This window comes from Lutjanus erythropterus, chromosome 13 (genome assembly GCF_056507025.1).
Source record: "Lutjanus erythropterus isolate fLutEry1 chromosome 13, fLutEry1.hap2, whole genome shotgun sequence".
Taxonomy (NCBI): domain Eukaryota; kingdom Metazoa; phylum Chordata; class Actinopteri; order Lutjaniformes; family Lutjanidae; genus Lutjanus; species Lutjanus erythropterus.
The window spans coordinates 10,477,447-10,493,282 of record NC_139329.1 but is presented as its reverse complement, the minus strand read 5'-3'; the positions used below and the strand labels follow the sequence as shown (position 1 = coordinate 10,493,282).

At 40.5% G+C, this 15,836-nt stretch overlaps 1 protein-coding gene across 1 annotated transcript in view; it reads left to right on the top strand.

Moving 5' to 3' along the window:
• Nucleotides 1-15,836, top strand: part of cdh13 (cadherin 13, H-cadherin (heart)) — a 452,332-nt gene that overhangs the window by 344,380 nt on the left and 92,116 nt on the right. The window contains exon 9 of the mRNA XM_084734875.1: nt 3,341-3,481. Coding sequence (XP_084591001.1) covers nt 3,341-3,481 — 141 coding nt within the window. The remainder of the gene's footprint in view (nt 1-3,340; nt 3,482-15,836) is intronic.

Below are 15,836 nucleotides of genomic sequence, written 5' to 3'. Positions count from 1 at the left end.
CAACAGAGAGGATTAGATTTATAGTCATAATTGGAAATTACTATCAGCGTTTTAAAAGAATCTCATTCTCAACTTCTAACCAAATTCTTTCCAAGTTGGGCCGCTTAAGCATTTATGCCAAGACAAGTACGACCTCTCCCGTTCCTCATCTTCAGTTATGGCATTTGAATCCTGCTGTATACTTTCCTCAAGTGTATTTGCTCCTCAGACATCTCAGTCCAATACTGTTCAAAATTGGATGGTGTGTCTCCGATTTTGTCCCATTCTCTTTGTGTCAAGCGTTCATAAAATGAAAATTTGGTCGCTTGGGATTTTGACCCCGATAATTCCATACATTATGTTGCTCCTGACCTCGATATGTCATGTCAGCGAACAGTCTTTCACCGTGTCAGAGTTGTAGTTGATGTGATAATTAAAATCAGCCTCAAGGTGTCTCGCCATTGATCGTTTGATCTCCTCCTGCCTGCCTCAGATTAGATTGATTAGAGCACTGTCTATGATGAGAGCAGGCAAAAGTAGAACACAGACACTGACAACTGCCTCTGCTGCTCAGTTTGACACAGAGCACAGAGATCTGTGTACCATGTAAACAATATCATTTACAGTAATCAGTCTGACTGTCCGCGAGTACAAAGATCAGGGACATAATGAGGCAGAGAAAATGATGCAAACACACCGGTGGGTTTAGGGCAGTCAGAGCATGTGTAGTAAAGCTATATTCTAAAAGATTATAAACTAGCTTTTATTATTTTCGACAGTGAGCTGGCATGAATGAAAAAAGTGATAGACTCTTTTACGGGTGGTAACAGTCGATGACCAAAATGCATCCCCGTTGTTAACATGCCATTCCCCCTTTCTATAGTAGCAGGCAGAGTGCAGGGCAGAGGGGTCTAGTCTGCCTGACTCATTTATCCTTTATATAACTCACAGTCTATGTCCCCGACCATGGCTTTGAAATACCAGTGGCCTGTTGGGTGCACAGAGACATCATTTTTGGTATCCGTATCTGTTCAACCAAAATCAGTATTCAGATAGAACACCAGGAGTGGCTGTGGTTTATACTGGGAGTCAGATTAAATTAAACAGGCATTTCTTTTTCTCTTTCAACCTAATATTCATTAGCAACACTATTGTTGTGCCTGAAAAACATCAAAATGATTTAAAGGGACAGTTCACCCCGAATCAAAAAGAAGATATCAGCTGTAGATATTTCTGCCTTCTCTCAAATATAATGGGACTAAAAAAGCACAAGTACTGTGTTGCTCCAGACACCAAAAAAATACATCTGAAAAAATTCAAAACTAATGTCTCTTTCCAAAAATCATGACCCTGTTACTCGTGATAATTCACAGGTCTTGCTGTGAGCAGTTTCAAGTAGGCACTACTTTCTTTCTATCAGAAATCACCTATCATGTGATGCCGTAAAACTGACCTGGTATTGGAACAAATCTTTCACTAGCTAACAAAGCACTTTAACAAGGAGCATGAACAGTCATCTAATGTAACGACACAGTAAAACAGCCTCAGCTGGACCCGTACCTTTAGTGGCCATCAGCTGGCCCATAAATGCCCTCCTATAGGCATTTTAGTTAGTGTGTTAACAAGGGCCTAATGAAACGTCTGACTGTCTGACAAACAAAAAAAAACAGGGGAAAGGAAAAGAGTAGGAATTCCCATGATTATCTGCTACATAAAATAAGATTTTTGGATGGTTTGTTGTATATTTTATACAAAACAACAAGTGACAGAATGCTTTATTTTCTTTGTGAGTATCTCAGCATGTATTCCGCTGTGTTCACATGCGTCTCGCTCCTCTGCGTTTTGTACCCGGGGTCGATGAGAGGAGCACACATGCACTCAGAGGTGAATCCTCAATGCAGGAGAGAGCTCCAGCAACATTTTCACTGAGACAGATGGATGAAGTTTATTAAGCATGTGACAGTTAACACCCCCAGTAGGGAGAAAACACTGCAGCGGATAAATAAATGTTGGCTTTACCAGCCCCCACCTCCTGTTATTTATACACCAGAGTCAACATTTCTATTATGCATGAATTATGGCAACAAATGATTATTGCTGCTATGATCATTATGAATGTCATCCTCTCACTGTATATGCAGCCCTGTTTCTCCAATTGTTATATAGATTACAGATGCTGGCAGCCCAGTAAATGAATTACATATCTAATTTGGAGATTTGCGCTTCGGGAAAGCTTTGTAATCAAAGACAGATCCCTCTCCCTGGCCTGTGCAGGAATGTAGAATCATAAGACTTCATTTGTGTTGTAAGCCTGAATGACATGGCCTCAGATTGGGTTTTATTAATCCTCGACGCAATTCTTTTATCTCCAACAATCAAATCACAACAAAAATAACAAAAAATAGGTGTGAAGATACTAAAAAAAAAAAAACGGCAAAGGCCACAAAATCTCAAAAGTCCCAGAATGATCGCTCTGATTTTACAGATTATGTCGAGGAAAATAGCTTGTCTTTTCAGGCAGGGCCACGAAACCTTGATCTTCGATGCCCCAAAGCATTGTGGAAGATGTGTGTAAAAACCCGCTCTGAGCCCTTGGGGATTTTTAAAATGGATGAGCATAAACCTTACGTAGTATGCTTATACTTTGATCCCGCGCTGCATAGCTTTAGGGACTCATTTTTCTCTCTCTTTTACCACCTTATCTGTTCTTACATGTATGAATTTCAGAACGTGGATTTCTAACCTTTCCCTGGAGATGTGGCGAGTGTTTACTGGAGCTTTCAGCACTGTTATGTGAGCGTGAGGGTGCATATTTACACTGTGATGATTTTTTTTTTCAAGCTGTTATCTAGTCAATTTGTATAAATTCAATCCTCTAGTGGACTGTTATAAGAGCTTTCAAGCTTTGTTAAAGGGTCTTACAGTAGTGTTAAACATGGTGATGAGTGTTAGCTTTTGCTTTAGGTGGATTAATTTAACTACTCTCATGGCTAATCATTCATCTAATAATGATTTTTCCATGATTCACCTTGCAAATAGATTCTCTAATATTAAGATTTTGCTAATCATCGAGGATATTTCAGAGTGTGTGTGCATGTGTGTATGAATCCTCCCTGATGCTGCTGGATGACCTTGAGTTTGTCTTTCATTCTGTCAGTCACTGTGCTTTCACTGCCTCTTTGCTTTTTCCTGTCTACCTCTTTTTCTTCTTGTTTATCTTTTATTTTATCTGTCTATACTATGTATACATTTACACACACACACACACACACACATATATATCTATACACACATATACTTCTGTTCTATAAAGTCTATATCTCACTTTTTAACTCTGCCTCCCTGTGCATTTGTTTTCCAGACACTGCCAACCACAACATACGAGTTAGAGATTGTGGCCAAGGACATGGCAGGAAGTGAGGTGGGCCTGACAGGAACAGCCACGGCAACCATCACCATCACAGATGTGAACGACCACGCCCCTGAGTTCACACATCCGCTGGTGAGAAACCTTTTTTTTCAGAGTTGGAAAGTAAGTAAGTAAGTACAAATACTTACTTAACAAGATTAAACGCACAAAAGAGTGAGACTCGCCCGCAGAGAAAGGTTGAGGTTGAGTGAGCTTTGCGTAGAAATAGCCAGCAGAAATGTCCTTCAGAAGGCTACTTTTTACTTTTACATTGTGAGTGCTTTTCAGAGTCTGTACTTCTTCAGTTTTACTTGAGAAATAAACTGAAGAAATTGTATGTGCACTTCTACTCGCACACTTGTGTACTTTTGCCACCTCATGCATGGGATGAGCCCTGTGGAGCTTTGTAGTCAAAATGCACAGGTTTATGCTAATTTGCTTTATAATATGAATGTAACTATGCAGAATACATTACATTACATTAGATAATTACAGTTCAGATTAATGCTGAATGTTCGCTGAATGAATAGGTGTCTGTTTATGAGTTGTAAGAAATTATTAATAATCTTTTAAAAGCAGTATATGTTTATAAAATTAAATTGACCGATATGTTAATGGAGTCTGGCAGACAGAGCAGTGGACTTTGTTTTTCAGGATGACAGGCTTAGCTTTACACTGACAGACAAATGACAGTTATAAACTGATGATCAACCTACAGTGTAGGACTTTGTGTTGCTTTTTATTGGCAAATTACAATGTTGCACTTGTCTTGCACTCCTGCAGTATTCTTGCTGCCTGCCTGAGCCTCCTCGAGCCTGGGGAGGAGGGGGCAGGGGGAAACAGCTTGTTTCAACCATAGCCTGTATATTAAATAGGATTTCAATCTATTCAATAGACCATCTATGGCTCCAACTCACTATTTGGACTGCAGTACTCATTTTTGGATGCACAATTGCGCCTTTAAGATTATTCTAGGTTTTTAAATCTTGGCTTATGCAAAAAGTGAAGTTCAATGGCGTAAAAATTGTGTAGCAACCAAGAGGTGCACTCTCTCCAGCATCAGACAGGAAGGAGCAAACAGGGTAGAGAGCAGTGTCACCAACTTGGACGGTTTGTCACTTTTCAGACCGTCTCCGCAATTTTATTTCTAAAAAGCGGCCAGCGATAAATTTAGCGTCTCTCCCGCTGTTGCAGCATGTGTGGGCTTGTGTGGCAGGAGGACGCTGATTGCTGCAGGAGAGGGAGACCAGTTGTAATGAGTTTCTATGGTTATGTTGACACTTTCACTCTGAAACTTTCTCTGAATTGGAACTTTTCAAAGTGCGAGTGAGCTTCTCCCACTCTTTCTAGCTGGATTAGGATGTTCCTATAGCTTGTAAAACTGGATGTAGTTCATCTGACCTTCTCTCAATCTTTCTTGTCTGTAACTTCTTATATGGAGTCATAAGAGTCCCATAAAAAATCTGTAAGAGTAGCAAAATAAATATGGAAACCAGAAACATGATGCCAAATAAGTTCAAATCACTGCCCCAACAGACAAGAGGCCTAGCACAAGAAGATATGTTAATAATTACCATCATTTCTAAACTAAATGCCTGTATTCAAATAATAGCTGTGTGGCAGACCAGCTGCTAAGAATCTGCATTGTTGGCTATATTATGTGCCCAGTAAATACTCACATGCTAAATTTAGAATAACAGACATTTCCACAGTAATAATTCTGCCAGTGCAACAACATGGTCATGTCATATTCATCAACCTGCTGTTTTCATAAATAAATATTTTCATACACTAATTAATGTCACTTCTACTTTATCATTCTTTCAGTAAGTATTAATATCGCATGGAAAGCTTTTAATGTGAAACACCTATGCAGGAAGTGTTCAGTCATTTCAGTTTCTCATTTTGAGGTATGTGAAACAGAAATACAAAAAACAGAAATACTGTTTTCATTCGAGGTTTCAATCATGCAATGCTTATGATAAGATATAGCAAACATGAAAAAAAGAAACATGACATCGATGCAGGCCTATAGAAAAGCACTGGACAAAAAAATATGGGTGTCTCACAATTTTAGAGCCCTTATTGTAGAAGTGATTTATTTTGCGCTGTGGACCAACATAACTATTATACATTTTGATGTGAGACTGGGTTGAAAATTTGATATGAAAGCCTGTCTCTAAATCGCTATTTTAAATTGGCCTGGCTCCCTTTTTAGCTTAAAAAAGAGAATTTATATTCGTACAGAATTTCAACTAAACCCTAAACCTATGCTCTGCCAACCAAGTGGAAATATTATTCATGTAATAATCAGACTTTAGTGTATGTACTGTACTAATGGCTTATGCGGGAACAGCTTGACAGATGGACTTATTTCTCAAATCCTCAGCAAACGTCACTGCACAGTCACATAACTCACCTTTTGTGGAGACGAGTCACCTGCACCATGCTCAGTTTGCCCCCACACACTCTTCCACCTACACATTTCATGTGCATGTGTTTTCACCCACTCAAGGACTCCCAACTCACTGTGACCTTTCGCTTTCTCGAATACAAAAAAAATTTATTTCTGGCCTTGTTTGCTAAAGGTAAAGCTCAGAAAATAACGAGCACAGATCACAGGGTGTGCGTGTGTGCACAAAGAACCTATGACATGTAATAACACATTGGTGTAACTAGGTGATATGGGTGCATAGGCAAGATAAGGGAATCTGTGAGCAGGAGTGGGAGTAGACATGTTGTGGTTCAGTGATGGTTTGTTTAGTCAGCACCGCCTTAAGGCATTAGTGAGAAACTAACAGACTAAACCGGTGTCTGCCAGTCACGCTATAAAATAAAATGTATGTACAGAAAAAAATAGCCCACAATAAATCGTACCTTGTGCCACCTTGTGATGAATCTGTCAGAAGCTGCTACAATGGCTGTTTTCTTTTCCCTCTTCATCCCTCCCTCTCACCTCTGCAGGTGAGAAAACAGAAAATAAAATGAACCTGCTCCTGTAGAAAAAGACCCTCACGCCGCCTTAAGGTGCAGTTGTAACACTGAGTTGTGTTGTTCTTAATGGAAACGCCCCCGGCTGTTGTCAGGTTTTCAGACACATCACACTTTGCCCCGACCAAACCTTCCCTCCAGCTCTCCCATGATGCATTGGGGTGTCAGGGGAGCTTGTAAGGAGCGCAGCTCAGATGTGAAATGTTACAGCTCAGAGGGCTCGGCAGGGCCGCGCAGAGTGCACCATGTCCGTGTCCCAGTTAATGTTCTCATTTCTCACTGGGAAGAGATCCGTTTAACGGCGTGGAGAAATGGAGCTTTTAAAAAACAAGTGTTTGAAGGCGCTAAGCTCCCTATATAAATCCTCTGCCCTCCACTCTCCCTGACCGCTCCCAACCTGCCCATGAATCATCGGTGACCTCTCGGATGACCGCCATCATATTGTGAGTGTGTTTTCCAGTGCGAGTCTGTGCAGGGGGTTTGTGTCAGCGGCAGCTCTCGAGCTTTCACCGTATAAATTATTCAACTAAATATTCAAGTCTTTTCATAGAACTTTCCGAAATCCTGTCCTTCAGAAGAGTCTCGAGTTGTCTTTTTCTGAACCTCCTGCAGACCAGATGCAAGTCTTCCAACTTGTGAGCAGAACTCAAGCAGAGAAGGATAGAGGGAGGCATGAAAAGATGAGTAGAAAAAGTCCAACATATAAGGATAGAGAGAGGGTGAAAGAAAGAAGCAAGCAAATGAATGTTCAGGATGAATGTGAGCCCCATCCTGTTATTATTCATTAAATCCAGTGTAGCTGGGTTTTTCTGAGTTGACATTTTGTTTGAATTCAGCAAACATAATCCCCACGTAGGGTGCCTCTGTTTTTCCTCAGACCTACCTACCACAGCTCTATGCATAGAGACAGCTATTCATAGCTTGTGAAGTCTTTGCCTGAGACCACCACTCCACTCCTGCGTAGATCCTCAGATCAACCAGCAGGGAATCTGTTCTGCTTTCCTCCCTAATTCGTCTTTGTACGTTGAAGTTATTCTAGTTAGACTGCATGTAAAAGAAATGAGAACAAAATAAGTAAGCATCAATTTTGTGGTTTGAAAAGAAACAATTATCAGCTCCTCAACATGTTTTACAATAGATATGCAGCCACTGGTTCCTGTTCTCTTTTCTCATTTTCTGTTTGTTGTTTTAAAAATTATTCTTGTATGACAGAGTCATAGCATCCACAGTCCACATCCACACAGGGACAGAGACAGCTCTGAAGGTGCCCTTCATTAATGACTTTGTTACCTGAAGACAAACTATAATTTGAGTTCTTCTTTTTGTCTTTCAAAAGAGGATGAAATCATTTTCTGACATATTTATGCAGCGGTTCTCAAACTGGAGGGTGAGCCCTCTTGGGGGGGGCATAGACCTACTGTATTTGGCCATGGGGAAACAAACCAGAGTTCGCTGATGTAAAAGTGCTGACCTTTATTTCACTAAAATTCAGCTTGAATCCCTTTGTAGTAGTTGCTTCACCAGTTGTTGTTAATGTTTGTTAATCATGGTGGGTTGGGGGGCATTTTCAATGGCAAAAGTTTACTGATATTTAAGGACGCTAAGACAAGATGTCATGGCTTTGTTTTCCTTTTATTAACAAGCACACACAGCACTGAGATTGGTACTGATCCATCTACAGCATTAAACTGGGAGGCGGATGCTGCCGGGTGTCCACGTGGAAGCTAGTTACTCCAGCATTGTTATAGTTAGCACTGATTCCAATATAGGTTTTCTTTTCTTGTTATTTCCAACACACGCTGAGTCATGAACAGCCCGTGCACATTCATTGTTGTGTTCATCCCCCATTATAGAACGTTAGGGGCTCTAGCTAGGATAGGGGCAGCAGCTCTGATGGTAGCCTTCATTAACAACTTTGTAACCTAAATTCAAGCTTAAATTGGAATTCTTTTTTTCTGTCTATTAAATGGCCAGAAGTTAACATTTAAGCAAGCTAGGACCAGACATCTCACTAGGAGACACATTCTTAGCTTGCTATAAAAGTTTACATAAGGTGCTTTTGTCTTTTATTAACATTATAGCATAACAAAGCATTAAGTATTGCCCAAGCTTGTTATAGTTAGCAGTGGTTCAAACATACGTTTCCTTTTTTTAAGGTTAATTTTGGGCGGGGCTTTTTGCCTTTATTTGATAGGTGACAGCTGAAGAAATGACAGGAAAGGGGGCAGAGAGAAAGGGGATGACACCCAGCAAATGGACCGCAGGCAGGAGTTGAACCAGCAGTCGCTGCAGAGGACTGATTGCCTCAGTACATGGGGCGCATGCACTACCAAGTGAGCTACAGGGGCGCCCTGAAACATATGTTTTCTATCCTTGTTATTTCAACACCTTGTGAAATATAGGCATCTCCTGCGCATTCATTGTTGTTTTTGTCACACATTACAGATTGCAAAGTGGTCTCACTAGCCTTAGCTGTGTTTCCTTAATGGCTCTTAATGGTCAAATCACAGATGGGACTAAGCGATGGCAACATATTCCTCCATGCTACTTAACTGCCTTTGAGTCTGTCAGTGTTCCAGTTATTTTCAAAAGAAAATAGCTTAAGTTTGCCTGAAAAATGACCAGATGGTACAAGATTACATCCTGAGACATTAAGCTAAATTTTACCGACTATGTATACCTATGCCATTGTATTAAGTGTGGAAATTGTCCAAATAGAGGATTCACTGGAATAAACTCTTGTATACTCTGTACATTTAGTGTAAAATTAAAAACATTAGAAATTAGTGGAACCAAAACAAAGGCGTTCCCCAGATACAAACAATAGGGATCAGTGATTGGTCAGTGATTAGGAACTCACTATGGAGAGCCACAGAAATATGTGAGCACATTTACTGACAGCTATTGCCGACTCTCTTCAGGGGACAGGAGTTAAGGTCTCACCAAAAAGTCACTAGATCTCTGGCAAGGTGCTTTTTGAGACGGAAAAGTTACTAAAACAGTCTCAAATGTCACCAGTACATTCAAGAAAGCAATTAAGTTGGCAACACTGGTGTTTATTTTACCTCAAGTGACTACTTTTAACTAGGCGAATAGATGATCATGGCGTTGGCTGACTGTCATCAATCGCTGAGCCCTCCACCATATAGCAGTTAAATAAGTTAACATAAAGTTAGGGACATGTTACGCCAAGGACCCTTTTTGACCCAGCAGCAGTATCATTAAGTAAGTGAATAATAACAGTAATTTAATTTCATATTTTCCTAGTAACTGTAAAATATTACAATTACATTTTTTGTTATTTAATTACATGTAACTAGTTAATCCCTAACAATTCTATTGGGTAAGCCTTGTTTTCAGTTTAGCAGTTATTGGTGACCTGCAGCCTATACAAGCCAGTTAAGAGCAGTCAGTATAGGTTTTACTGTATGTTTCTGTTACTCCTAGATAACAAACACATATAACAGTATATAAACTGATCTCTGAAAGAAATATAATGAAATTTAATTTCAGATTGACTTGTCTTCAACAGCTCTTCAGGGGTGACAAGCTGTTTTAAGTGAATTTGGCTGATGTTAAATGCTGCAATGCATCCTGCACCGACAATCACTGATGCAATACTGAAATGTGAACAGAGACAAATCTTCAAACCTTTCATAAAACACGTAAGAATTAACTGAACAGCGTGCCAAACAGCCATTTCTTTTCTCCTTAGTAAGTTCTTTTTAAGGATGGACGATTCAGTGCAATCTATCTTTCAATTTTAACGTCAAGGTATCCTAAGGTATCCTTTTTTACTATACTATGAAATTTATTACATTTTGCTTCTGTAGGGGATCGGGCTCCGACCTGATTAATTTTATAGTGAGGATCTAATCCTGTTTTTATGAGAAGGGAAACAAGAAAAAGATGATATGGGAACCCTTGGTAGTGCTGTCATCTGAAGGCCAGATATGCTCCTGTTTCTCCTGCAGAATCTTATCTGCCAATCGCAAACTGGGGTTATATTATCTCCGCGTGTGCTCCTAGTCTTGGGTACATTATCTCGAGGATTACAGTGGGCCGCATGCAAGACCATTTTGGTTGTACAAAGGGCTCGCATGAACATGTCACGTCATTCAGCAAATGCTCTTAACTTCAGATACCTGTGTAAATGATCCATCTGTGCATATCTGAGTGGATGTGCATGAGGCTTGTAAGTTTTGCAAAATTAACACCCTAACATTACCATCTAAGGCTGCACTTCCTGTCTCATATGTCAAGAAGTTTTCATTAATGAAAATTGGCGTCAAAGAGTAAAAAGAAGAACTTTATGAGCTCGGTGTTTGAAGTCCTGCTTACAGAGATCCATAAATGAAAGTCTAGAATTTTAACAGCGCCAGCAGTGAAATTAAAAGACCTGCTAAGCAGAGAATGGGGAAAAACGAGCGCTCTTAATGCCGTCTTACCTGAGGGTCAGACTGTCACTGAAATGAAGAACAAATGTATATGAAAGAAATATGAAAATGGCTTAAAAGGAAAAAAAAAAAAACGCTTCATCACAGCAAGGCAATCAGTGACTGCAACGGAAGGTGGGGGTCAAGGGGAAGTTCCCATCACAGAGACAGAGGACAAAAGTGAGGATGTTCCCCTGGACAGTGACTTCATAAACCTGCATTAAAGATGTACAGCCAGTACACCTGACAGCGGGTAATAATGCATCATTAAATTAATGATGAGAGGCTTTATGTGTAAATTTACAATTATGTTATAGTTTGGACTTCAGTCAAACAGGATAATGTCGACATAATTATGAAGTGTAATTTATTTTTCAAAATGAACTTCAAACTCTATGAAATCTACAGTCATTAGTGAAAACCTTTGGTTTGGATAACAGCTAACTAACAGAACTTGACTCCTGCAACAAGGCTGGACCTTGTGATTTGTATTCGTATCTGAAGGAAATTTCAAAGTATGAGAAAATTGGTGAATGCCACGAGTTCATTCACAGTTTGCATGAAGCCCCTTGTCTTGCTCACATTGTACCAGGGAAACTTTTGTGGGTATTGTTAAACTTTTGTGCCAGTTGATGCTGGTATCAGAGCAGGCAATAACATACCCATGTCTTCTTCCTTCACCGAGCACCTTTTGCCCTCCACATCTCTTTCTTTCTGTCCTTGTTATATTTCACTCTTCCTTGTCCACCAAAATCCTGATCCTCTCTTCATTCTCTTCCTCCGCACTTCCTTGTCTCATCTCCTCTCCTCTCTGGCTCTGCTAATTCCACGCCATGTCTGACTGGGCCTATTTCCCCCTGCTCCTCATTACAACACCATGATGGACCTTATCACTCCTGTCACTCAAACTCACTGACAGCCAGTTCCTGTATTTTTTTTTTCTCTGTCTCGATTTCAGGTTTCCTCTGCGCCTGCCTGTTTTTCTGTCTTTCCTTTTTCCTCCTCTCTCTCCTATAATGGCCAGGAGAATATGCTCACCTGCAATCCATCTGTCCTGCTGATAAAGACGTTAGTGGTGATGGGTGTAGCACCAGGCACAGGGCAGCAGGGCCCTGTCAGCGCTGGTCTGTCTTGGGGGATGGCTAACGGGTGTCACGGATTAGTCCGGGCTTTGCATGATTGCTTCAGTAGCTCTGAGATACACACGGCGCTTACCCTGGGTGATTCGGTGGTGTGGTCGGCCAGAAATCTCTGTCACAAAGAGGAAGGGATGGGAAGGATTTGTGCACAGTATGTTAGGTTAGAGGTTCGTTACGATGGACGATGGTACATGCGTGTTTGTGTGCATGTGAGGATGTGTTGTAACATAGACATAAATGCACAGAAGGATCAGGCTAGAGTAAGATGTGAGATGTGTATCCTTGAAACTTTTTGGAATTTGAGATTGAATTCTCTTGGTCAACTTTTCAGTTTTCCTCTAGATCAGTGGTTCTCAACTTAGGGGTATGGAGCCCCAAGGGGGTCACAAGATCATTTCTGGGGGTCACCAGATGTTTGTGGAGAATTGAACAAAATATTGTGGCAAGCAAGCACCTTAGTGACATTATACAAAAGGGACAGGCACTCAAAAATATACAAAATAGAACTGGCCTCAAGAAATGTATCAGCCACCTCACTAATATAAACCAGCACAAGTTCTGAATTTGTCAGTCTAGCAAGCATGATGGGAAATCAGGGCCATATTTTAAACCAGGCAGTGGGTTTACATTACTTCACCTGTACCAGTAATATAACTTGCTTTCAGCCCTATTTGTACAGGACTAATATTGCCAGGGGACCTCATGTGATTTAGAAATTAACCCCTGACATCTGTGTTTCATGTGACGGCTTTGCAAGTCTGTATTTTACAGTAATTTACTGACATTATCCAACAGATATGTCATGGCTCTGTATAACATCACTGTTTCAGAAGCAGAGCATCTGTTCTTCAGCGGCTACAGTAAATGCAGAAAAGAAAATGCATTTTCTATCACCACTCAGGTCTCTCTTGATTTACGAGATCTTTTGGTTTGAGAATTGAATGTGTAAGAATGTGCAATACATGGAGACAGCAGGGGGCCACCAAAGCAGGTTTCATGTGTAAAGAGTTCATTTTACATTGATGCCTGCAAGAATTATTAGAGTACATGAACGGTAAATGTCATGCAGTTATGTAACCGGTTGTGTTTTACACTGAAGGACCTTGAAATTACTTTGTATTTTATAATTCATCGTTATCATCATTATTATGCAGCTCTTTTGGCTGAAGGAGTAGCCAGTGAGCAGGAGTGGGAGAGAGAAATGAGGAGTGGGGAAGAAGAAACGGTGTGGTTGAGAGGAAAGGCAAGCTGACCCAGACTACACCGTGGGAACATCCAGCAGGAGGACCACCCATTCCCAGATCTCCAGCAGACTTTATGACATGCTGTGGAGGGAATTGGGTGGCCTCCAGCAGAGTCTCCAGTGGCTGAACACCCACCAGAGCTGGACTGAGCTGCAGCTCGGATGCATCGCAGTCAGTCTGGGATGGCTCGCAGACGCAGTTGCATCCTCTCCTCCTCCCATTCTCACTCGTCTGTCGCGCTGACACTACTGTGGGTGGAGGAAACAGAATCAGAAAGTGTTTCTTAAGTTTGAAGGAAGTGAGGTGCAAAATTAAGCGAGGGTTACCCAATGGGTATATACAACCAACATCAGCCTCTGACAGAATTACACCTTTTTCTCCCTGGGTTGAGACAGTTTTGTGGTCCAATATAACAACTTGTTAATTTTGTATGTTATAGATTATAATTGATTAACCCGTTTTTTTTGGATCCCAATGAACATGGAGACACAATCACTACAGCTGACGACTGTGATCCCAGCCTGTGCACAGTTTGCAGGTCTAGTGAAATTTATTAGGCTTTACAAGTATAATAATAATTCCGTATTCCTAATTAGTGAGAATCATTTTAGGCACACACACACACACAAATATGTTCAAAGGATACTTTACTTATCCACACTCCTGCGTGGGAAAACCTTAACTTAAACTAAGGTGTTTTGTAATTGTGGAGACGTGTATGTGTGTGTGTGTGTGTGCCTTGGCCAAATGCCATTTGCTATCTTGCAAACTGCGCTGGAGTAAGATAGCAATGCCATCTGCATCACTGGTGCCATCCGCTTTGCGCCAGGTGTACTATAGGAACTCCTGACTTTCTGCAATATGGATTTTTTGTGGGGGTCATGAACACCAACCTGATTATTCTTGGGGGTCACGACCCAAAGAGGTTGAGAACCACTTATACAGACAAAGAATCAAATTTTGAGAATGCAAAAAGTTTTCTCGCTAAAGCATGTCTGTTCCGCATGTTAGATCATGTCCACAAATTTGCATTTATATTTCATTCTGCATTTGCTCAGTTATTTCATCAGCTGGGATTTGTATATGCATATATGAATTCATTTTTATTTATTCATGTGAAGCAAGCATCCTGCATAAAACAGGTGACCCATGAAGGTTATTACCAGGTAATTGTATTCTGATGTGCTGAGTAGTGTGATGCCTCTTGACACCCTGTAAGTCTCTCAGATAGAGACTGAAGAAGTGCTACGAAGAAGTGTGAAAGAGCACTTGAAATAGCAACAGGCTTACTGTCCCCCAATTGAGAAGTTTGCTCCGAAGAATTTTAATGTGTGAGAAATCACAAAGCCAGCCGCCTGTCAGCTCACAATGAGCCATCGTGAAAAGACTGCTGCAAGCTTTTCAGAGTTTTTGGTTTTCTCAAAGGAACTGGCCACAGATTTTTGGTCCAACACATATGGCCATGTTAGATTTCATTTTTGTCTCATTATAATATTATCATTAATCATTTCATATCACCTGTTTGTTCCTACCCCATGTGGGACCCCTACATTGAGATAGGTTGCACAATGAAGCATCACCTAATAGTCTTAAAACCTGTGACCGAAGAATTCCACTGCTTGACTGACGTTTTCATTAAATAGTCTTATGAATAATTGCTCACTGTAAAGTAGAAATCTATATCTCATTGCAGATAAAGAATCTAACCAGTGGGGGAAAAAAGAGGTAGGTCTTTGCGGCTTTGCGGTCTATATTTTTGAATTTTATCTTTTATTTGTTAATTTATTTACAGCTACAGTAGTGAACACATTGCCCTGGGAGTCTGGTTTTTATTTTTTAAACCAGGACATAAACCAGGACTGTATTGAAATGCTTCAATAGACACTTTAATAGATACTTGCTGTAATAATTATGCATGCAAGTTAACGAGTTTCTATGATGCATCATCCAACCATGTCAGACACAGATGATGCAGGGGCAAAATCATCAAACACCCCAGAGACACCTGCACTTCAGGTTCTCGTAGTAGAACCTGTTAGTTCCCACTCTGTTCCTCCTGGATGATCAGAACTCTCTACACACTTGAGAGATGGCTCACTTGTTAGCTACTTCCATCATCTCCAATAAAAAAAGACTGTATGTAATTCAGAATGTCAGTGATTAGGTCTTTTTAACTCTTTCCCCACCAGCGTTTTCAAAAAAGGTTGCCAGCCAGGGCCAGCATTTTTGACAAAAATCAATGATGTTTCAACACCCGCAAAACATTCAGTTCTATGTGTATGTTAACATGAAAAAAGAAAGAACAGACACAAAATATGCTTTGTTCTACCTTCATCCATTTTTTTTAATAAGCACTTGAATCTTAGGTGATTATATAAAAAAAATCCACCTTTCAGACAAAAAAAACCCTGAGAAACAGAGTTTATGTTTGAGCAGAATATCGACTTCATGTTTTTATTTTTTAGTGCCTCATATTATATGTGTGACATCACTGCCACCAGTCTGGCTAACATTAGCTGTATGTGTCCTCCACCCCACGGCCAAAACACTCCAACTGAAAGGTCTGGGGGTTGGAGTGTGAGCAGCCTCTCTGTGCCCTGGCTATTATCGATTGTGTCTTAAATTACAAGATATCCTG